A 25,041-nucleotide genomic window follows, 5' to 3' on the forward strand; every position below is an offset into this window, starting at 1 on the left:
TTGATGCAGTCCCGCGATCTGACCGCCCATTTGGCCTCTGTTCTGATTGTTGGGCCCTAAGGCCCATGATCGGATCAGTCCGATATCACCCACCTCAGTGTGGGCATATTGGGGAGAGTTCCGCTCGTTTGGCGACATCTATGGCCACCTCTAGACTGCTGGCTTCTGACTTCCTGTTTTATAAACTCGCTCCTGCCCCTTTTATGACATAATCAGTGGGCGGGTCTATAAATGGAGGGGGGCAGGTCCGGGTTGAGGCATCCCAATGTCTCAGTAGCTTCGGCCATGATTTACTGCAGCAAATCCTAGTGTCATGTGACCCGCGCAGTTCCTCCTGAAGACCTGCCTTTGCTCTCCCCATAGGAAATGATTAGTAACACGTTCCTTAGAAACTTATAAACAAGGAAACTTAAGAGGCACTTTTTTTTTTTTGGAAACATTTTAATAGTTATTGAATGTTCTACATGGTACAGTAAATCTCATACAATTACAAACTGTTGGCTGCAATGTTTCAGGGAGATCGGCGATGGTTGAAATAAAACGAGAGATTTAACGCTTCATACGGACAAGCCGACGCCGCGGGGCTTTCCTGCTAATTGAAGAGGCTCGGATCACTCGGAAGACTTCTTACGGTTTCTGGGTTGGTCAGTTTCGCCAATGAAAGTCGAAAGAAACAAGAGATCCGAGCGGAACTTTAACACTGTTTAGAAACAAAACCGGCACACGAAGGGTGCGCAGGAACAACATCGCATTCGTATTATTGGGGGAGCAGATTATCCCCCCTGTGGGTGGGCTGAATTGGGGGACACTGAATGTACCAGATGCACAAATCCTGGTTTTCGTTCCATTATACATTTTATATAAAACATGAGGTTTGTTCAGGATTTACACCAGGGCTAGAGTGTAAGCTCTGATGAGCAGGACCCGTCTTGTATCAGTCTACAACATGTATTTCTGATGTCTACACCCGTCTGTTCTACAACTCCCAGCACCTACCAGAGGCTGTCTGACAGGAATTTAAGGGAAACTAACCTCAATATAAAGGTGTTTTCGTAGCAGAAATAAGAGAATAAAAAATAGTTTGTGACGTCTCGTAGGTCATCTCCATCTCATTCCCGGCCCATAACATAAACATCAGTCCCGTGTCACACACACACACCAGTCCCGTGTCTCTCACACACACACACGCATCCGTCCCGTGTCACACACATGCACACATCAGTCCCGTGTCACACACATCCGCCCCGTGTCACACACCAGTCCCGTGTCACACACACCAGTCCCATGTCACACTCATGCATCAGTCCTGTGTCACGTACACATCAGTAACATACACATCAGTCCCATGTCACAGAGCGACACAACTCATTACAATGTGTACTATAAAGAGAGGATACCCCCTGCTTTATACAGTAAGGATATGGATCATGGGTGTTCCACGAGCTGTATAAATGACTGTGGAACCCCTCAGTAACTCCTAATATCCTTATCATTTACAGTAGGGGGTACATTATTATACATGTATATTATATATCTGATTGGTTCTCTTGATTGACTGGCCTTAAAGGGGCAGTTCACCTTTAAGTTAATATAGAGGGGGTTATTTAATAAACCGCAAATTTATCTCGAGGGCTTTTTAGGGCAAAAACTCACATTTTTCGAGATTTATTAAAGCCCGAAGCTGCAAAATGCCAGAATCCTAAAATCGGCCATCTCAGACCTGTCGAGGTCCTGAATAAATCAATGTACCTATATCAATTTGACATGATTGTGGTCTGTGCTGGGTTTTGCCTGAAAACCCAAGTTTTTTGGGCAAAAAAAAAAAAAAAAAAAAAAAAAAAGTGATTCTGGGGAAAAAAAAGACCAAAAATGTGCACAATTTGTGTTTTCACTTGATTTTATCGAGTTTTTTACAATCCAATTCTATACTAATTCTATACTTATTACTAAATAAGCTAAGCTCGGGCATGGGAGTTTGGTTGAGCTTTTTTTTTTTTTCTATTAATATTATGAGATAAATTTGGAGTTTAGTAAATAACCCCCATATTATGTTATAGGGTCAATTCATAATATCGTTTCTGGAATATTTGCCTTCAAATGCTTTCCATGGGTGATATACCCTTTACCATTCATATCCTAGTCTCTCGTTCAAACGACTGCCTGGTTGCTAGGTTAATATGGACCCTAGCAACCAGATAGCAACTGAATGTGCTAACTGCAGAGAGCTGCTGAACAAAAAAAAGCAAAATAAATCAAAAATGAAGACAAACTGCAAATGACTCTCTACATCATACTAAAAGTTAACTCAAAGATGACCAAACCCCTTTAAGAACAAATCAGATTTGAGTAACCAGCTGGAGGGGTAGGAGAAGACTCTGTACCCCCCAACTCCCCATTAGGGTCCCACATAAAACATTGATTCAGCGATGCTCTGATAAGTGACTGAAGCTTGTTGTTATATAATCAGACGAGGGATAAGTAGACAATATAAAAGGGAACAATCACATATCGCTGGACATTGCTACACCAGCCTGTGGGCACACAATTCACTAGCCACTATGCCAGTCCCTAAATCCACAAATAAATCTGCTTTACTGGGCAAATCATCTATTCCTATGGAAACAACAAAAACATAACGACATCAAGCCAATAAGTGTATAAACATCAGCTCCTTCCCAGGCCTCGTATCATTCAATCCTGCACTTAATTCTTTACCCACAAGCCTGAACCCCAAGTTCTTCATGGGCCCCAGTAGAAACGTGGGTTGCAGTTCATATAGAGAGAGAATTCATTGGTGTAAGGATTGGGGCTCCCTATTACCCAGCACTCAGATCAAGCGTGCCAACTCTCCATATAATGGGGTGCAATACTGGGTAAGACTCAGCTGAACCCCAAAACCAACAGAAAGTCTCCATCAATACGCGGCACTTTGAACAAGACGCTTCCTTCTTGCAATTCTGGCAGCCATGATGTTTAATAGCCCTGGGTGGAAAATTCTTATGTTTCCAAGGAACGGGTTGAATCACTTGCACCAAAGAAAGGGGGGACAATTTTTGGGAAGCCCCCAAACTACTAAAAACTGCACCCCAGTGCTCCAAAGCACAAATAGTTAAGCATCTGGTTTCCTTGTGTCTTATAGTACCATTGTTATTAGCGCCTTACACCCCAGCACTGATACAGGCATGGGATCTGTTATCCAGAAACCCATTAAAATTATTTCCCTTTCGTCTCTGTAATAATAAAACGGTAACTTGTATTTGATCCCAACTAAGATATAATTAATCCTTATTGGAGGTACAACATTCATATTGGGTTTAATTCATTTTTTAGTTATATTTACCCCCATATGTAATAAAAGGCACTAAGTTTGCCCAGCAGCAGTAACCCATAGCAACCGACAGGTGTTTGCTTTAAACAGGTGACCAGTAAATGCTAACTGCTGATTGGTTGCTATGGGTCACTGCCCCAGGGTAAACTTAGTGCATTTTATTACATGACTACCTAAAGGGATGAGGATCCCGGAAAAGATCCCTTAGCTGGAACCCCCCATGACTTGAGCATTCTGGATAACAGGTCCCATACCTATAACACTAGCCGTGTGCGACTTCCAATGTTCATTTGAGGCTTTTGCAACAAAATGCCATAAAGTGATCGCAGCTCAGCCGCATGTAAATAGGTAAATTAGTGTTTATTTTGGATTCTGCTTCCCCTGCACAGGTAGAAAGCCCCCCCTAGACTTGTGTTTTGAAACGCTCCCTGAATGAACCATACGTTTTCCTACTTTTGGTAATAATAAACATTAATTATCCAAATAAAAAACTTAAATAACACATATGGTTAAAAAAAAAAGCTTTAAATTACAGATCAGAACTGCCAAAAAAAAGAAAAGGAAAATACTAAGTAATTATTATTAATAAAATACAGAATCAAATACTCGTACACAAAGATCAGCCCGGATTCACCGGACCCCCGAGGCGCCGCCATTTTGGGGCCCAACATATCTAGTAATATGCATTCTTCAAGTCTTGCACTACAGTACAATGTAAAGCAAAGATATACTGTGTATATATATATATATTTATACGGGGTTGCCTAATAATGGTCTCTAGTGCTGAACCTATATAGCCATTATATATTCATGTGTGTGTTTTTGGGTTGTATGTGGTGTAGGAAAATTGAATAGCAAGGCTGGTATAAACAAAAAAATGACCCCCCCCCCCCCAAAAATGACGAATGATAAATACGGACATTAAGATAATTAACAGTTTACCTTAATGAATACAATTAGCAGCAGATGCCTCAGGGCTACACTGAGTTGCTACAAGTGCTTTACACACATGCGAAATACCCTCATACCCCCCTATAGGAGGAAGAACCCATTTCAGTCCAAGTTCAACCCAGTTTCAGTCCCAGGGGTACCAGTGAATAGATAACAGTTCTTGATTGATTGGTGCCTAGGAGCACAGCTAAAAATCCCCAGTTTATAGACCTAAAGGCTACAACTCAAAATCCAATTGGCTGTTCCATGTAAGTACCATAACACTGCTTTATATATTTGCTCTTATACTCAGTCACAAGACTAAACACTGGTTATAATCATCACCTGAATTCCATCTACAGTGGCCAAGAAGGACCAAACTTCAGACTGGCACTTGCTGATGAAGTGTAGCCTCGAGAGAGAACTAGATGTACACGCAAGGAGGGTGACCCAGAACATGACTTTAGCTGGCCATACACACGGAGATCCACTCGTCTGTTGATGTCAGCAAACGAGCGGATCTCTCCCCGATATGCCCACATTGAAGTGGGTGATATCGGGCTGATCCGATAGTGAGCCCTAGGGCCTGCTTAAGTCATGTATGGCCGGCTTAAATCATGTTCTGGGTCACCCTCCTCTTAAATGCGGCCGCAATCCGACCTGCCAAATCGACATCTGCACGACTTTCGGCCAGATATTGACCGGGGACGCCCCCACACACAGGCCAATAAGCTGCTGACTTGGTCTGTTGGTAGCTTTTATTGGCCCGTGTATGGGGACCTTTAAAGGAGAAGGAAAGCTACAGAGGACATTTATTGCCAATAGATTAGCCACAATATTGCAAGCTAGAAGACTATATTTATTCTGCTGAATGCTTTACCATACCTGAGTAAACAGCTCTAGAAGCTCTCTGTTTGTTTAGGATAGCAGCTGCCATATTAGCTTGGTGTGACATCACTTCCTGCCCGAGTCTCTCCCTGCTTTCTTATAGCTCTGGGCTCAGATTACAGCAGGGAGGGGAGGAGGGAGAGAGGTGCAAACTGAGCATGCTCAAGCCCAAGCCCTGGAGGTTTAAGCTGAAAACAGGAAGTCTGATACAGAAGCCCATGAGTACACAATAAAAGGAAAGAAATGTGCTGTTTCTTTTGACAGAGGACTCAGAGCAGCATTACTTTGAGGGGTTACTGGTGTATTTATATAGACCTTTCTGATAAAGCTTACTTAATTTTAGCCTTTCCTTCTCCTTTAAAGGCATAACTTCCGGTGTGTTTGTCCAATACCCAGCCCAGTAGAGCTGCCAATCGGCCCGATTCCTTGTGTTTTTAAACCAGCCAATTGCACAGAAGTATGTTAATGAATTTATGGGCAGAACTCGCTTCTCCTTCTGCACTTTCCCTACTTACTAATACTCACATTTATTACTTACATTGCTTTATATGCTCAAAACACTTGGAACCTGACCCACAAGGGCATCGGCACAGTCCAGTCAGTCACCATTCAAGTCCATAAAGGGGGGGGGGTCATTCCTAGCATTTTGCCACCTGCCTGTCAAACTGGAAATCACATGGGTAATGGTTTGCCCCGTGTGCCATTGCACACGGGGCAAACCATTTAGTGCATTTAGTGCACACAGAGAAGGAATATTCCATGTGCACGTTAGCCTGAATCTCAACTAAATAACAACTCTCAGCAACCCACAGGCAATGAAGGGTGCTGGGAATCATCATTCTCCCCCCTATAGAGGTGTCAAGTCAGATATACGGGCACCGCATTGATTGCACCACTCTCAGGAATGCAAATGACATAGGGGGAGACCATATAGTTTAAACCATAAATGCGGCAGTTCAGTAGATGGAATCAAGGGTTAACCTTCATCTTCTGCCTTTTGAGTTCTATTCCCCCCCCCCCCATTCTGTGTGATTTATTGCTCCATGCGTGGGACTTAATATGCAGCCTGCCATATGTAGTGCACTCTCTCAAATTATATGGACTACTCCATGAATTTCTTATTTGCCCAGGCCACCATAGTTTTTGCTGTTGATTAAAAAAAAAAAGTTTATGATTATACCAACAGCAAAAAAAACCTTTAAAATAAGACTAAGAAGCCAGCTATCTTTGTTTTAAGTATCAGAAATTATTTCTTTTTTTTATAGAGGAAAATGCAGTAAAATCAAATTTCTTCATATATAAAAAGAAAGGATTAAACAGAGAACCCTTTATTAAAGGGACACTAGCACCAGAACAATGCACGTGATTGGGCCATTGAGAGTAACAATTGGGGGGGGGAAGCTGTTTTTTCGGTCTACTTTCTTCCAGTCATCTGATTCCAGTTCACTGTCACTCCAGAAAAAGTCAGTGGTCTGGAATCCCTTTGTTCTCTTATTACACAGGTATCCCTGCAGTCAAATGATTTATTCTTTAAATAAAGACTGGACCCTGGAGCAGCAGAATAAAATACATGACTGCATTCAATGATAGTGTTCCCCTTTAACACCACCCTGGGACGTAAAGCAATTATATTTGTTATATTTTTAATAATAGGACCACTAATCCTGCCCCATATTCTGCGAGGCAGCCATTAGGGTCCTACTACTAAAAGGAAGATAGTGTCCCTTTAATAAAAGATATGCCTCTGTAATCAGCCGTGTAATACAAAGGTTACTCCGTGTGTAACATACGCTTATACAACACACAAGAATCATGAATATCCTGTATATTATATCATTATAAATGGGGCTTGGGATTGTGACGTAACCTGAGCCCCGTTTCTCACCAGTACTTGTATTATACAAAAATAATGTACCCCCTGTCAATTATGCACCTTGGAGTTCCATGGCCTGCATAGAAAAACTTGTCCTACAAGCTAAGCGGAACTCCTTAATGATTCTGACAGGGGGTTCCATTATTCCCTATATATTTACATGGTCGCAAAGTAGTGTATATAGTGTAGATATGACTGTGGACTTCACAGCCCAATAACGATCCCTGAGGATCTCCTGCAATTCTAATGGAGAGACTGGAGTGTTAGCGGTGGAAGGACCTACCTATAAAGAGCTGGAAGGTAATCGGATCAGGACACCTCACTCACAGGTGAATTGTGCTTTTACAGAAACCAGCGACAGAATTTGTGGATGCTTCAGAACCTCTCTGAGCAGTGTAGCAGCCTTTAATTGATTGCAAGTTGTACCAAAAGACAAAGCATGCACTACATCCTCCTAATACTATTTCTGACACGTTCCATTTGCCGGCAATTTGGAAGACACCATTTGTGACCTGCTACCCCGCTAAATCCGTAACATTATGCAAATGGTAAAAGAAAAGGTTCTGCGTTGCAAATGGGTGTCATCTCGGAGCTGGCTTCCCGCAACTCACAGAAAAAAAATAACAACATGAATAAAAAGTAAATTTAGGACAACTGAGAAGCAGAGATCAGAGAATCACTGCTATAGGGCTGGAAGGGACAACACAGAACTGGCAAACTCCATGCGTAGAGATTGCAAACAACATCAGCATGGAACAGGAGAAATAAAAAATATGCTTTAAAAACAAAAAAAAGTGTAAGGTTGTAAAAAGCAGCTTTTACAAAAACACTAAAGAATAATAAAGTGACCCTTGCACTTGTGTGTTTCCTTGTTTTGATCTTGCAAACAAATTTGGTGCTGATGTACAGTCGCCCCCCCAGCACCGATGTAAGACTTGAGCAATTGCATACAATGTTTGACTCCAGACCTGCAACAGAGAAGGAAATAATTATACATGTGCATCTTAAAACGAAGATCCAGCTAGACTAGAATACCAGTAGGGCTATACTAGTGCAACTGTAGTAGTGCATAGGAGCCAGCAGGTGGCGATGTTTCTCTACAGACACTCCCATTGAGATCTTTATTTGTATGCCTAACTAGCAGGGGGAAGGGACAAATCGCCTCCCCAATCTGCCTTCCCCTACCTTCCCGCCGGCTATAATGAAAACTTCGGGCGACTTTGGAAAATGAAGTGCCGCGAGTGTCATCCCGCTGGCGATTTTTCATTATAGCCGGCAGGAAGGTAGGGAAAGGCAGTTCGGGGAGATTGTCGCCCCGAAGAAGAGACAATTTGTCGCCGGGGCGACTAATCCCCCGAATCTACCTGTGTGCCCTTATTCTCCCCACCAGGTCCAGACTAAGAATTAAAATAGGCCCTGGCATTTCAGGTTCACAGAGGCCCAATCAACCCACACAGAGGCCCAAACAGTCCCCACAGCCCACTAAATACTGACTTTCTATGGCACCTTATAGCAGCCCCTCTGGCATTTGCCAGAACCCACAGATTGCCAGTCCAGGCCTGCTCCCAACAATTCACATTTCACAGCAGATAACACAGTGTTTGCTCTGTTGCCCTGAGAAACTGTTGTTAAATGGACAGAAATATGTGCTGAGCCAGCAATAAAGACACAGGCTCTGATTTGTCCCTCTCCTCACAAGTCCCTCTGTTAATATTCTCACAAAAGTATTGTTTCTGTAACCCACAGTTTCCTTTTTATCATCTAATTTGATTTTTTTGTAAACTGTTGCAGTTTGCTAGTGAGCGGTGGGAGGGTACTTACATGGATAAGCCGGGGAGTTTACCAGTGGGGAGGTACGTAGCTGTACGTGGGGGCTCCTTGAGCTCTGTAAGTTGGCACAGAGACTGCATGTGCTCCTAAAGCGGTGTGCTGAGGTGTAGTCAGCAATGTACCTGAGGAAAATAAACAGACACTGAGTTATGCAGCAGCCCCAATGCATACATCTCCCTGTATCCAAATATACCATTATAAAAGCCCCTTGCCCCCAGCAGTGCCCGTTAACCAATAAAGTTGTGGCCTCACTAAGAGGTTATGTAGGGATCTATTATTATGAATATAGAGGATACTGCACCTATTGGGCATGCTCCCCGACTTTTCATCACAAAAGAAGAATTTGTTCCACTTTTTCCTTTCCCGCCCCTAATTTGCATATGCAAATTAGGAATCAGTTTCAGTTCGGTATTGGCTGAATCTTTCACCAAGGAATCGGCCAAACCTCAAATAGTGGATTTGGTGCATCCCTACTTTCAAACAACATGGAAACTACATTAGTATATTAAGGATCAGTAACACCAAAGAAATGAAAGCATATTAAAGTAATTAAAATATAATATGCTGTTGGCATTAATGAGTCGGAGGAACCATATACGGAGGAGTCAAACGATTCATGTACTGATACCACAGCCCTGAATGCATATTCCAATTGGAACTGGATTAGCCCAAAAGGGCCTGTGTAGCCTGAAACATTGCCTAAGGCACTTTAAGTAAAGTTCTTCACTTTTTCAACAATACCGGCACTGCACATGTGTGGCCTAACTGGGTCCAGATTTATACATTTGGCGACCTCGACATACAGGTGTATCTGCAAATGTATAGACCCCACTACAGAGCTCCTGCTACAATCTGATACATGATCTATGAAACATGCCAGCAACTGATGCATCAAATTAGAAGCATTTAGTGAGTCGGAGAGCAGGCTTTTGGAGCTGCAACTAGTAAATGAGAGTAGTGAAAGCAATTTTAAAATAGAAATCTTACAAAAGTTGGGCCGACGGGTGAAACCCACCTGCTGACATAGCCATTGTGGTTCCAGCCACCATCCCCATGGCAACGCCGTTAGTCCTTGGTGCAGCTACAGGTGCTGGGTAGATAGCCGAGGGAATGCTGTTCGGTTGGACCACTGTAGTGTGGTGGATGACGTGAGGCTGCGCCGCATAGACGGGCTGTGTATAGTAGGCGCCCTGTTGGAAGGAAACAACAAATAAAGGAATTAAAGGGGTTGTTCACCTTTAAATTAACAGTTAGTATGATTTAGAGACTGATATTCTGAAACAATTTTCATTTGGGTTTCATTTTTATTATTTGTGTTTTTTTTACTGGAAGCAGCTAGTTTACTTACCTGGGCGTACAGGTTCTGCTGTGGGTAGGCACTTCTGATTGGATACATGGCAGTCTGGTATGGGTTTGGGGAAGGGGAGTAGGGTGGAGGTGCGCTATTACTCTGGGCAGGGGGGACCTTGTATGGAGTCCCTGCTGTGTACCCTACAAAAAAAGAAAATAAGGCAGTGAATGAGTGCCAATAATATATCAATCATATTAGGAAAGGAAGCAGCAACTGTCAATAGCTTGGGCAACTATAGTTAGCAATTTTATCTTGTTTTAGACTAGGGATGCACTGAATCCACTATTTTGGATTCGGCCGAACCCCCGAATCCTTTGCGAAAGATTCGGCCGAAATACCGAACCCTAATTTGCATATGCAAATTACGGATGGGAAGGGGAAAACATTTTTTACTTCCTTGTTTTGTGACAAAGCCACGCAATTTCCCTCCCCTCACCTAATTTGCATATGCAAATTAGGATTCGGTTTCGGCCAGGCAGAAGGATTCTGCCGAATCCAAATCCTGCTGAAAAAGGCAGAATCCTGAACCGAATCCTGGATTCGGTGCATCCCTATTTTAGACACTTGTATCCCCATAACCAGATCCAAATATACAGGTATAGGATCGGTTATCCAGAATGCTCGGGACCTAGGGGTTTCTGGATAAAGGATCTTTCCATAATTTAGATCTTCATACCTTAACTCTACTAGTAAATCATGTAAACATGAAATAAACCCAATAGGCTGGTTTTGCTTCCAATAAGGATTAATTATAGCTTAGTTGGGATCAAGTACAAGCTACTGTTTTATTATTATTTTTAAAAATGTGGATTGATTATAATGGAGTCTATGGGAGATTGTCTTTCCGTAATTGGGAGATTTCCGGATAACACATCCCATGCCTGTATTCCGTGCACTTTCAGAAATTCTGAAGCCAACACGATTTCCTGCATCTATGATGGGTTTAAAGTGGTTTTTCGCCTTTAAATTAACTGTTAGTATAATATAGAGAGCTATATTCTGAGTCAATTTGTAATTGGTTTTCATTTTTTTATTATTTGTGGTTTATGACTTATTTAGCTTTTTATTCAGCAGCTCTCGGGTTTGCCATTTCAGCCATCCGGTTGCTAGGGTCCAAATTCCCCTAGTAACCATGCATTGATTTGAATAAGAGACTAGAATATGAATAGGAAAGGGTCGAAATAAAAGGATGAGTAATAAAAAGTAGCAATGACAATACATTTGTAGCCTTAGAGAGCATTTGTTTTTTAGATGAGGTCAGTGACCCCTGTTTGAAAGCCGGAAAGCATCAGAAGAAGAAGGCGAAGTCATGAACTATTAAAGAGGTTGTTCCCCATTGAGTTAACTTTTAGTTTGATGTAGAGAATGATTTTCTGAGAAAATTTGCATTTGCCTTTCATTTAGTTTTTTTATTCAGCAGCTCTCCAGTTTGCAATTCCAGCCATCTGGTTGCTAGGGTCCAAATTACCCTAGCAACCATGTATTGATTTGAAGAAGAGACTGGAATATGAATAAGGGAGGCCTTGGATAGAAACATGAATTTTTGAAATTACCAATAACAATACATTTGTAGCCTTACAGAGCATTTGTTTTTTAGATGGGGTCAGTGAACCCTATTTGAAAGCTGGAAAGAGCCAGAGGAAGGATGCAAATAATTAAAAAAAAAAATAGCCATTCTATAACATACTAAAAGTTAACTAAGGTGAACCACTCCTTTAAGGTCTGCTGCATGCTGTGCATTATTCTATGCAAGCTCTGAATGGCATGCAGTCAAACTGCACCTCCCATTCTGCAGGTTGGAAATGCTCGCAGGCGTATTCACCCCCCTTTACTTTCTCATTTACAATTGTATGTTAAAATGGCTATTTGCTGAAGGCAGAATGTCAGTGCTACAGAGCAAGTGGGGACTGTAGGGCAGTTATCCCCTGAAGGGGCACAGGAATGCCGCAGGGCACAGTATCAGTCGAGGACATGCGATGCTCTGCAGTTTTGCTGCTGTGCTGTAATGCGGATAGTCCCGAGGGAGGGACGCAGCACTGAGTGTACTAATACGGCTGTAGGCCCGGCAGGCACATCTAATTGGATGTGAAGATAAGGAAAGGCAGGAACACTCTGTTCCACAACTGTTAGTACATAATGGAAGCTACCACCTTACAGGGATCTGGGGGCCGGCCTGCTGCTAAATCTATGCTGTGAGGCCCAGAAGAGGGAAAATGACTATAGTATGGAGAACCAGAGGGACCCCATTTTATTCATATCCTACCACATAATGTCACTGATTAAGCTCCTGCAAGATTCTGTTTATTGCTCCCCCTGAAAAACAAATAACTGATAAAATATAAGGGGGAAGCTAACCTTAATATTTTCACACACAATGTAAACAATTTCTACTTTGTGTTTGTGTTTAATTAGTTATTCTGTCCATTTAAACAGACGTTTGGTTTCCATGGTGATGGACAACAGCAACAAGAATGGACGTTAAATAAATGGCCTGAGCTGCAAAATTGCTTATTTAAATACGTACTAATGTGAGTAATATCATAAAAAATGTGCTAAAAGCAATACATCGCTTAAAGCAAAGAAAGTATCGAGAAATCTCATCATTCTGTCCCAGTGGCTGCACAGATCCTATCTGATTCCCATTGTAAGCAGCAGTCCTGCCCTGCTTTATGGCAGCTGAGATTCTAGCTATCTGTATAACAGAACATTCTGTCCCAGTGGCTGCACAGATCCTATCTGATTCCCATTGTAAGCAGCAGTCCTGTCCTGCTTTATGGCAGCTGAGATTCTAGCTATCTGTATAACAGAACATTCTGTCCCAGTGGCTGCACAGATCCTATCTGATTCCCATTGTAAGCAGCAGTCCTGTCCTGCTTTATGGTAGCTGAGACTCTAGCTATCTGTATAACAAGAGGTTGTCAGAAGGATGTTGGATATTTCTATCATACCCAGTGTGCAGACTTTTGATAAAACTGCACAACTTGAAAGGCGACCAGATTATCCATTTCTGTCAGTTTGCTGAGACGGAATTTGAAGGAGCATGTGCAGTTTAATTGAGGTCCTGAATCAGTTACGAGTGCAAATGCTCCTGCTAGATCTGATGGCGAACTGACAGAAGATGATCCAAAGACAGGGGAACTTGTGAGTAATAATATAGAATACACAAAAACTATGAATCTCTTGTAAATTATATCCTTATAAATGAATGAGTTCTGATGTAATTTCACATGACTCACTGAAACGTGTGTATTATAATAAATAAAGTACCCCCAGTTGCAAAATATGAGGATATTAGAAGTTACCTCGGAGTTCCATGACCTGTATAAAAACACTCGGCCTTCGACCTCGTACTTTTATATGGTCATGAAACTCCTCGGTAACTTAGAATATCCTTATATTTTACAAGAGGGGGTACTTTATTCACTATATTAGCAGCAGCATATAACTAATGGAATACTCGTGGGTGACTAGTGAGAGGGAGCACACACTTAGGTACTTATGACTGTATGTGCTGTGCAAGTAGATTGCAGAAAGAAAAAGAAGTATTTACTGAAAGCAGCGGATGACGCTTGGTAAGTTCTGTTATCTGCCCCAGTGTCCACAGGGAGATGAAAGGTGCCCTCGTTGGTACAGGAGGAGGAAGTCTGTGGCCATGCTTGTTTCATCAGAAGGGTCGCTTTAAAATAAACAGAGGAAAAAGCACAGTTACAGATTAGCAAATGCAGGAAGCCCACATGGTGGGGCAGATAATCAACTATAAAGAAAACGTTAACATTCTCTGATGCGTTCCAGCAAGTCTGACCTGTACCAGGGCCCTTTCTGTAAACAGAGGTATTGGCAAACATACTATAACTTTGCTCCTGCTTGTACCTGAAAACACCCTCTAATTACATGGGCAAAACTGCCACCAGGAATCATACACCTGTCTGGCCCCTCCTCAATCTGCCCTAACTCCACCCATGTAGCCAGAATCTTGGCCCCTCACAGCACTTCAGCCTGCGGCTTTATCCAATGGAAGCCCTGTCTAAAGGTGGCCATGCACGGGCCGATAAAAGCTGCCGACAGACCAAGTTGGCAGCTTATTGGCCCGTGTATGGGGGCCCCCGACAGGCTTCCTCGGTCGAGATTTGGCCGAAAGTCGGCCAGATCTTGATCGGATGGGACTAAAAATACTGTCGGATTGCGGTCACATCTGTTCATTGATGCGGTCCATCGATCCGCCCGCCCGCCCCCTTCCCTAGGATCCAATCATTGGGCCCTAAGGCCCACGATCGGATCAGCCCAATATTGCCCACCTCAAGGTGGACATATTGGAGAGACATCCGCTCGTTTGGCGACATCGCCAAACGAGCGTATCTCTCCGTGTATGGTCACCTTAAGGGTCACTTGCCATTGATTTGAACTGGAGGAGTAGTAAAGGAAACGATAGGACAGCTCCTACCAATATGTATGAATACAGATCGTCCAATCCAATCTTCTGACCAGCAACTAACCATTCAGGTTAATATAAAGTAGTAAAGAGAAGAAATCACACAATGCTCTGGACATTTATTGACAGACGGCAATAGTATGAAAGTTATGTCCAACAAATAGTAGTGACAGTCTCCCATTGATATTGTCAGACATAGAGATATTAGCCAATATAAATCTTTTAAGCTGTCCTATCGACTATACGACCAATCGCCATGGTACAAAAAATGTTGGGCAGTCCACACGATACAAATATAAGACAGTATTATATAAGACAGTATATTTGTGTCTTAGGCCAGCTCAAGAGAAACAATATGGCAGCTCCCATCCATATGTATAAATTATAATCAGATGGATGGATGGAGAAATTTGAGGCAGGAGTAAGGAAAATAAAGTAAGGATGAAAGAGAAAAGAAAGAAATTAAATAGAGAAGTAAGAAATTGGGGAGACAGGAGAGCACAAGCAAAAGGGGGAGAAAACATTTGGATAAAAGAGTCTATGAGAGACGGCCTTTCCATAACTCTGAGCTTTCTGGATGACAGGTTTCCAGATAACAGATTCCTAAACTGCATCTGTCTGTGATATCAGGGGAGTCAGTGGGATCATTAGGGCAAATATATTGTCCATCCTCTGCACTCGGAGGTATTGGAACATCTTCTGCCCCTAGAACTGACACCCCAACGGTAACTGAACACACTGGTCTAATGATAAGGAGCCCACTAATATGTGATTATTCCCCCCACACCAATCACAGTCACCCAGCAAAGCATTCCCAAAACATTCTGACTGGGGTGCAATGCCAATGACAGTCTGCAGGAACCAATGACAGTTAGAGTGGCAGTGAGTGAAGCTGCCAGACTGCTGCACATCAGGATGGAAGGGGTGAATGACAGAAAACAGTGTGTGAGTAATGTGTATGTAATTCACCTCTCTGCTCATAACATCACTCGGGGACATCAATAGACACTCGAATAACCTGCCGGGAATGAGCACTGGAGCCAAAATGGCCAAATTACTGGCCTGGAAACCACTCAGCTAAAAGGATTTTGAAAGCCCAAATAGCAATCATAAAAGAAATGCAGAGATCACGGGTTCAGTTCTGAGGAATGATAAAGAAGTGTATCTTTAAATAAAAGGGAAAGTCAAGACTAAGGAAAAGTGTAAAAATGTCTGCAATTTAAAGAACATAAAACTGCCCTGCACTGGTAAAACTGGTGAGGCATACTCCACCCCCGCTGTGCGGCATACTCCACCCCCCCCCTGTGCGGCATACTCCACCACCCCCCTGTGCGGCATACTCCACCCCCCCCTGTGCGGCATACTCCACCCCCCCCTGTGCGGCATACTCCACCCCCCCCCCTGTGCGGCATACTCCACCCCCCCCCGGCAACCCCCCCCCTGTGCGGCATACTCCACCCCCCCCTGTGCGGCATACTCCACCCCCCCCCCTGTGCGGCATACTCCACCCCCCCCCTGTGCGGCTACTCCACCCCCCCCCTGTGCGGCATACTCCACCCCCCCCTGTGCGGCATACTCCACCCCCCCCCTGTGCGGCATACTCCACACCCCCCTGTGCGGCATACTCCACACCCCCCCTGTGCGGCATACTCCCACACCCCCTGTGCGGCATACTCCACACCCCCCCTGTGCGGCATACTCCACCCCCCCTGTGCGGCATACTCCACCCCCCCTGTGCGGCATACTCCACCCCCCCTGTGCGGCATACTCCACCCCCCCCTGTGCGGCATACTCCACCCCCCCCTGTGCGGCATACTCCACCCCCCCCTGTGCGGCATACTCCACCCCCCCCCCTGTGCGGCATACTCCACCCCCCCCTGTGCGGCATACTCCACACCCCCTGTGCGGCATACTTCCACCCCCACCCCCGCTGTGTGGCATACTCCACCCCCCCTGTGCGGCATACTCCACCCACCCTGTGCGGCATACTCCACCCCCCCTGTGCGGCATACTCCACCCCCCCCTGTGCGGCATACTCCACCCCCCCCTGTGCGGCATACTCCATACCCCCTGTGCGGCATACTCCACCACCCCACCCCCCCCCCCCCGCTGTGCGGCATACTCCACCCCCGCTGTGGCGGCATACTCCACCCCCGCTGTGCGGCATACTCCACCCCCCCTGTGCGGCATACTCCACCCCCCCTGTGCGGCATACTCCACCCCCCCTGTGCGGCATACTCCACCCCCACTGCGCGGCATACTCCATACCCCCTGTGCGGCATACTCCACCCCACCCCCACTGTGTGGCATACTCCACCCCCCCCCCCCCGCTGTGCGGCATACTCCACCCCCCCTGTGCGGCATACTCCACCCCCCGCTGTGCGGCATACTCCACCCCCCGCTGTGCGGCATACTCCATACCCCCTGTGCGGCCATGATGCAAACAGGGTGTGTTTATAAAACTCATTTCTCTGCCTCTCCCTCCCAGGCGTGTGGCTGCTACAGCACATAAGAACATTTTAAGGACATTTCTCCCGCTGGGATGACATTTCCAGGCAGTGTTTTACATTGAGAATTTTATTAGTCACAATTTATCACAAGCCTTCCATCCTTATACGACTCACTGGGGATTCAGCAAGCGCAGAACCACAAAACTGTGACAAACTGCAAACTATGCGAATGTTCCTCCAGCCGCTACACCTCCTGCTATGCACATCCCATTAGCCACACGCAGGAGTCACAAGCCTCTGGAGATGGTAGAGAAGGGCTGTGCGGCATGTAAAGGACTTCTAGTTATGTAAATCACTAATTCTTGCAACAACGTAGCAGGAACCATCTAACATCTCTGTGGACTAACAAGCAAAGCCTTCTGCTATTATCCCACTGTTACTATATCCTCCATCACACTCCCCTTCCAGAGACTATTTTCCCACTGTTACTATAGGCACCATCTCTCCCTACTATACCTGCTATCCCACAGTCACACTCCCTTCCCAGAGACTGTTATCCCACTGTTACTATAGACACCATCTCTCCCTACTATACCTGCTATCCCACAGTCACACTCCCTTCCCAGAGACTATTATCCACTGTTACTATAGGCACCATCTCTCCCTACTATACCTGCTATCCCACAGTCACACTCCCTTCCCAGAGACTATTATCCACTGTTACTATAGGCACCATCTCTCCCTACTATACCTGCTATCCCACAGTCACACTCCCTTCCCAGAGACTATTATCCACTGTTACTATAGGCACCATCTCTCCCTACTATACCTGCTATCCCACAGTCACACTCCCTTCCCAGAGACTATTATCCACTGTTACTATAGACACCATCTCTCCCTACTATACCTGCTATCCCACAGTCACACTCCCTTCCCAGAGACTATTATCCACTGTTACTATAGACACCATCTCTCCCTACTATACCTGCTATCCCACAGTCACACTCCCTTCCCAGAGACTATTATCCACTTTTACTATAGGCACCATCTCTCCCTACTATACCTGCTATCCCACAGTCACACTCCCTTCCCAGAGACTATTATCCACTTTTACTATAGGCACCATCTCTCCCTACTATACCTGCTATCCCACAGTCACACTCCCTTCCCAGAGACTATTATCCACTGTTACTATAGACACCATCTCTCCCTACTATACCTGCTATCCCACAGTCACACTCCCTTCCCACAGACTATTATCCACTGTTACTATAGGCACCATCTCTCCCTACTATACCTGCTATCCCACAGTCACACTCCCTTCCCAGAGACTATTATCCACTGTTACTATAGACAACATCTCTCCCTACTATACCTGCTATCCCACAGTCACACTCCCTTCCCAGAGTCTATTATCCACTGTTACTATAGACACCATCTCTCCCTACTATACCTGCTATCCCACAGTCACACTCCCTTCCCAGAGACTATTATCCACTGTTACTATAGGCACCATCTCTCCCTACTATACCTGATATCCTGTAGCCAGTGTTATTTCCCAGTGGCTATTAATGCCAAGTACTCGGACTTTAATATTATCTGCACAGAGTTTATTATGGAGCTTTATGCTGCTACACACATCAGTTGCTCTGTTGTGCCTTCTGCTTGGAATAATCTAATGACAAGAAGTTTCTTGTTTTATGCAGAACAGACTCTGTTACAGACTCATTACAGAATTGTGTTTGGATCATGCCCCTTTAATGGGGACTGGGACCTGTAAAATTCTAGAAACGGGAGCTGGTTCACAGACTGCTTTGGTTATACCTGGGCATAATAACTGCCACATAGACTATGCATACCCAAAAAATGCCACCACCTTTGAAAAAAAAAAAAAAAAGCCAAGATAAATTGGACTAACTATGGCATTGACATAAGCCACACATGAAGGAATTTGCTGCCACAGAGATCAGTAGGGCTGAACACATGAAGAGACAGCAAAGAGACAGCGGAATTTGGCTGATGCAGAAACCATATTGGGCACATTCCGTATCTAAAGTTAAATACTGGGGGACTGTCCCACAAACACCCACAGGGAAAATTCCAGTATATAAGATTCCAGACACTGCAGGGTTACCAAAGCTAAGGCTTTAGCTGTGTCCTTGTCTCCAAATGAAAGCCGAGAGCAATCTGCCATTGTATAATTAGGTCTCTCGGAAGACACGGCCAGTGTATTTTTATCCGAGCTTATTCCTGAATCCAGACAAAAGCCAAACGGAGGCCATTAAATTGCAGCTGCAGCCAGTCGTGCGTGCCGGCTTCCCGGAGCAAGAGGCACTTTTATACGATGATCCGTTAAAAACAAATAAATGCAAATAACACACAATCCTCAGTCTTCCATAGCCCTGTTGTACATTCACAATCAGCCCCTGGGTTGGTTCTTTATTAATAATCTGCCATTTCCCCCATTTATAAATCAGGAGTACCGTATAAACTTGAGTATAAGCCGTCCCGAGTATAAGCCGAGGTACCTAATTTTACCTCCAAAAACTGGGAAAGCTTATTGACTCGAGTATAAGCCTAGGGTGCTAAATGCAGCAAAAAAGTTTCAATCAAAAAATTGAGTATTTCTGCTCCCATTGGAGGTGCCGGCGTCTCGTTTTTAGATGCTGGCGACCATTCTTGGAGGTAGAGTTTTTCAGCATATTTTGGGGGCTGAAAAACTCGGCTTATACTCGAGTATATACGGTATATTACAAATGCATGTGCCTTCAGCAAGATGCTGGGAGTTGTAGTTTTACAAGAGATGGAGGGGCTGCAAGTTGCATTGGGCTGTTGCTCTACAATGTGCAGGCTGGAAACACCAGACATTTGCAAAAATACACTAATAAGTCACGTTCATTTTAATTAGGGATGCACCGAATCCACTATTTGGAATTCTTTGTGAAAGATTGGTCTGAAAAGCGAACTAAATCCTGATTTGCATATGAGACAGAATGAAGAGCAACAGATGCTGAGAGAGGAATAGTGAATATAAACTTGATTATTTCAGAAACAATACAGACTGTATATTAATATTAAAGGGGTTGTTCACCTTCAAATTAACTTTTAGTATGATGTGATATTCTGAGACAATTTGCAATTTTTATTTTTTTATTATTAGGGGGTTTTGAGTTATTTGAGCTTTTTATCCAGCAGCTCTCCAGTTTGCAGTTTCAGCAATCTGGTTGCTAGGGTCCAAATTAGCCTAGCAACCATGGACTGATTTAAATAAGAGACTGGAATATGAATAGGAGAGGCCCAGAATAGCAAGATGAGTAATAAAAAGTAACAATAACAATAAATGTATAGCTTTACAGAGCATTTGTTTTTAGATGGGGGTCAGTGACGCCCATTTAAAAACTGAGAAGAATCCAAAGAAAAAGGCAAAAAACTAAAAAAAAAAACGAAATAATTAAAACCGATTGAAAAGTTCCTTAGAATTTGGCATTCTAGAACATACTAAAAGTTACTTTAAAGTTGAACCACCCCTTTAAGGATGCATCAAATCCACTATTTGGGATTCGGCCAAATTCTGAATCCATGATGAAAGATTTGAATACCTAACTGAATCTGAATATACAAATTAGGGGCAGGGAGCGAAAAAGTGGAAAAAAAATCTTCTTGTGTGACGAAAAGTCATGTGATTTCCCTACCCGCCCCTAATTTACATATGCAAATTAGGATTCGGATTGGGTACGGCCAGGCACAGGTATTCGGCCAAATTCGAATCCTGCTGAAAAAGGAAGAATCCCGAATTTGGTGCATCCCTAATTAATATTGATTGTATTTAGAAAGTTTCTTATTTCAGTATGCTGAAGCTTTTATTAAATTTTCCTTTTCGCAATAGTTCCCCTTTAATAATGACCTTTCAAGTGAAGATGGCTCTTAGTGAGCAGTCTGGTAACCCCCAGGAAAAGTGCTGCTGGATATAGATACAGTGTGTATGAATTGTAATGTAATCATTGGGTAATAAAGGTAAGACCGTCGCTCTTCAGTAACATATGCCCTTCTGGCTCTCTCCGGGGGGCCCCACACTAAGCCGTCTCCGTGCCACACTGCTGTCTGAAGACTAATTGAAAGAAATTAATATTCAGACGAGTGCTTCCAAATAAAGCAGCAGATTTAAGGGCATGTCTCAGTTCCACACTGTGCCAATTCTAAAATGAACAGAAGAAGGAGGCAGCCTGAGGGCAGGACAGCTTGATGGTGATTGTAGGCAGCGGCAGCAGAGTTTTCTCCAGGGCAAGTTTAAGGCTTCTCTTACCTGGGGCATAGCCTTGACTGCTGGTGGCATACATGTTTGGGTTGTAGGCAGGAGCAGCTGTAGGGTATCCAGCAGGGTAACCTAGGGAAGAAAAAGACAGAGGAATAACATGAGCATCCAGCACTGTGAGTATAAATATACGACCCTTCATATATATATATATATAATGTATATAATCTTTCTATAGATACAAAACAAAGGCACAATCTCATGCAGAACTCTATGTGCAAACCAAATGTATTGTGTTGTACACAGTAGTATAAAGGAAAGAGGGAAACGACCCCCAACTGCCTGTTTCACCCCTCACTTTCAGAGCATTGCCTTGCTGGGGGGCAGCTGGGAGAATATTGCACCCAGACAGGGAGTCCAAAACAAAATGGTTTCTTCCAGCTGCCATGGAAAAATGCAAATCGCTTAAATGCTGGGGCCGTGCCTGGGAGCAGCAGCTTTTCATTTCTCACATTTGAGCTGGAGTTTCCTTTATAAAAGGGCAGTGGGGCAGGTATTTAAGCAGCGGCAAGACAAACGGATAACCATCTGCATTCCCGAATTTCCCTGTAATTAAAGGGGTGGTTCACGTTAAAGTTAACTTTTTGTATGTTATAAAATGGCCTATTATTTATTTGTTATTTTTTTTGAATGATTTGCCTTCTTCTGACTATTTCCAGAAAGATGACTTTCCAGAAAGATGAGTAATAAAAAGCAGCAATAACAATACATTTGTAGCCTTACAGAGCATTTGTTTTTTAGTAGGGGTCAGCGACGGCCATTTGAAAGCTGCAGAGTCAGAAGAAAAAGACAAATTACTATAAAAAAAAATATAGAAAATAAATAATTAAAACCAATTGAAAAGTTGCTTTTAATTTACCATTCTAAAGCATACTAAAAGCTGCCTTAAAGGTGAACCATCCCTTTAAAGGGGCGGTTCACCTTCAAGTTAATACTTAGTTTGTTATAGCATGACCAATTCTAAGCAACCTTTCAACTGGTCTTCATTATTTATCTTTTTTTATAGTTTTTGAATGAATTGCCTACTTCTGACTTTCTCCAGCTTTCAAATGGGGGTCACTGACCCCGTCTAAAATCAAATGCTCTAAAAGGTTACAAATGTATTGTTACTTTTTATTACTCGTCTTTCCATTCAGGCCCCTCCTAGTCACTTTCCAGTCTCTTATTCATATCAATGCATGGTTGCTAGGGGAATTTGGACCCTAGTGACCCGATTACTTAAAATGCAGATTGAAGCGTTGCTGAATAAAAAGCTAAATAAGTCAAAAACCACAAATAATAAAAAATGAAAACCAACTGCAAAGTGTCTCAGAATATCCCTCTCTACATGATACTATAAGGTAACTCAAAGGTGAACAACCCCTTTAAGTGAAAGTGTTGATTGTAGATCATTAGGTTAATTGGCTGCTGATATAACGGAGAGGAGTGTGTGTGTGTGTGAAAGTAATAGGGACTCTAGGTGGGGCTGATTGGAATGAAGAACAATATCTGTGCTATGGAATTTGTCGGCACTAGAATAAAAATAACAAAGTAAAACAAACAAGGAATCTAACATTGGCATGATGTTGCTTTTATATCAGCTCTGTAGATTTTAGGTTAGCAGGCACACACGGGGTTAACGCTAGTTAGGTATTGTAGAAGGGGTTGTAGAAGCTGCAGCCCTCCAGCTGTTGTTGGGCAGGATTGTGTAGAGCAGGCGGGCCAGTGAATGGCAGAATTGGCCACCTAGAGGCAGTGCGAGGCTCCCATAAGTCTTTTATTCCCAAGCACAATAACACAAGGCAATAAAAGCAGCGGATTTGGAGGGCAGCATCGTAAGGATTTAGAGGGCACTGAATTAAGTGGGTAGTGAGAGCAGGAGAGAGATCTAGAATTAATAACATGACACATATCCGGAGGAGCCAGGGCAGATAATATGAGCAGTTCAGGTGACCAGAGCCCCCACACAGGAATCCATCAGCATCTCATATCTGCACCGAGCCCTGGATCTTATTATTAGAGAGAAATAAATGCCTCACGTTCACAGAACACTAACTCCTATAAAATAAAGGCTGATTATTAACGGGTTTTTGTGCGGCCGCTGCTTGTCTAGAGGAGCAGATATATGTGTCTAATTGCTGCCCCCACCATTCATTCTAAGGGCTCTTACACACGGCCGTTCCGACCTGCGCTCCCCTGCGTTCCGTTTTTTGGCGTTCAGCCGCAGGGGAGCGCAGGAATAGACGCAAGTAATGATTTGAAATGGGGCTGTACTCACTCAGGCGCGTGTAGGCGCCGAACGCAGGAAAAATGCAGCATGTTGCGTCTGAACCTGCGTTCGGTGCAGGTCGGAACGGCCGTGTGTAAGAGTCCTAAGACTCTGCACCCCATCCCTCCACTACACCCAGCCGCAAATTAGCTTCATTATATACATGTGCTGCTCTGGCAATTACTGCTATGGACAACACCATGTGTTTTATGGATAACGGATCTTTCTGTAACTTGGATCTTGCATACCGTAAGTCTACTACAAAATCACATAAACATGAAATAAACCCAGTCAGCTGTAATCTGGGAATACTGATTTTATATATCTGTAACCTTGTTATGAGCTAAGGGGCCCAGTCTGAAGGTCAGTTAGGGGGAGATTTGGGGCGAGTGCTTATTTGTACCCTGGGTACCCCTGGAACTATAGCAGGGTGACACCCCAATGTTTCTATATATCTGTAACCTTGTTATGAGCTAAGGGGGCCCAGTCTGAAGGTCAGTTAGGGGGAGATTTGGGGTGAGTGCTTATTTGTGCCCTGCGTACCCCTGGAACTATAGCAGGGTGACTGTTACCCCAATGTTTCTATATATCTGTAACCTTGTTATGAGCTAAGGGGGCCCAGTCTGAAGGTCAGTTAGGGGGAGATTTGGGGTGAGTGCTTATTTGTGCCCTGGGTACCCCTGGAACTATAGCAGGGTGACACCCCAATGTTTCTATATATCTGTAACCTTGTTATGAGCTAAGGGGGCCCAGTCTGAAGGTCAGTTAGGGGGAGATTTGGGGTGAGTGTTTATTTGTGCCCTGCGTACCCCTGGAACTATAGCAGGGTGACTGTTACCCCAATGTTTCTATATATCTGTAACCTTGTTATGAGCTAAGGGGGCCCAGTCTGAAGGTCAGTTAGGGGGAGATTTGGGGTGAGTGCTTATTTGTACCCTGGGTACCCCTGGAACTATAGCAGGGTGACACCCCAATGTTTCTATATATCTATATTATATGTATATAATACACAAAAGCCATGAATATCTTGTAAATGATATCCTTATAAGCGGTGAGTTCTGATGTCATCAGTTATAAACAGTGATTTCTGTCACATGACAAATTTGTGTATTATAAATAAAGTACCCCCAGTTGCAAAGTATGAGGATATTAGAAGGTACCTAGGAGTTCCATGCCTTCGGCCCTGTGTTTTTATATGGTCATGGAAATGCTCGGTAACTTATAATATCCTTATATTTTACAAGAGGGGGTACTTTATTCACTATATATGTTACGGGACAGAATATCTGGTTAAACATTTAATGTTAATTGATTAACGGGAGCAGGCAGGGCCCCTCCATAAATCATTAACAATACAGAAGGGCTGCATACTACATAATGGCAGCCATTAGGTCTAAGGACA

The 25,041-nt window shown here is 43.7% G+C and overlaps 1 protein-coding gene across 3 annotated transcripts in view; it reads right to left on the minus strand.

The window, feature by feature from the left end:
- Positions 1-6,278: 6,278 nt before the first annotated feature.
- fam168a.L (family with sequence similarity 168 member A L homeolog) overlaps positions 6,279-25,041 on the minus strand; it is a 60,672-nt gene continuing 41,909 nt past the window's right edge. For 2 of the 3 annotated variants that reach the window (XM_018245218.2, XM_041581046.1), the window contains 6 exons: positions 21,383-21,463; positions 13,751-13,876; positions 10,198-10,340; positions 9,837-10,039; positions 8,841-8,971; positions 7,383-7,987 (listed from right to left, as the gene is read on the minus strand). In XM_018245218.2, coding sequence (XP_018100707.1) covers positions 7,665-7,987; positions 8,841-8,971; positions 9,837-10,039; positions 10,198-10,340; positions 13,751-13,876; positions 21,383-21,463 — 1,007 coding nt within the window. In that variant the 3' untranslated portion in view covers positions 7,383-7,664. 3 annotated transcript variants of the gene reach the window in all.

Source organism: Xenopus laevis, chromosome 2L, assembly GCF_017654675.1.
Source record: "Xenopus laevis strain J_2021 chromosome 2L, Xenopus_laevis_v10.1, whole genome shotgun sequence".
NCBI classification, from domain to species: Eukaryota; Metazoa; Chordata; class Amphibia; order Anura; family Pipidae; genus Xenopus; species Xenopus laevis.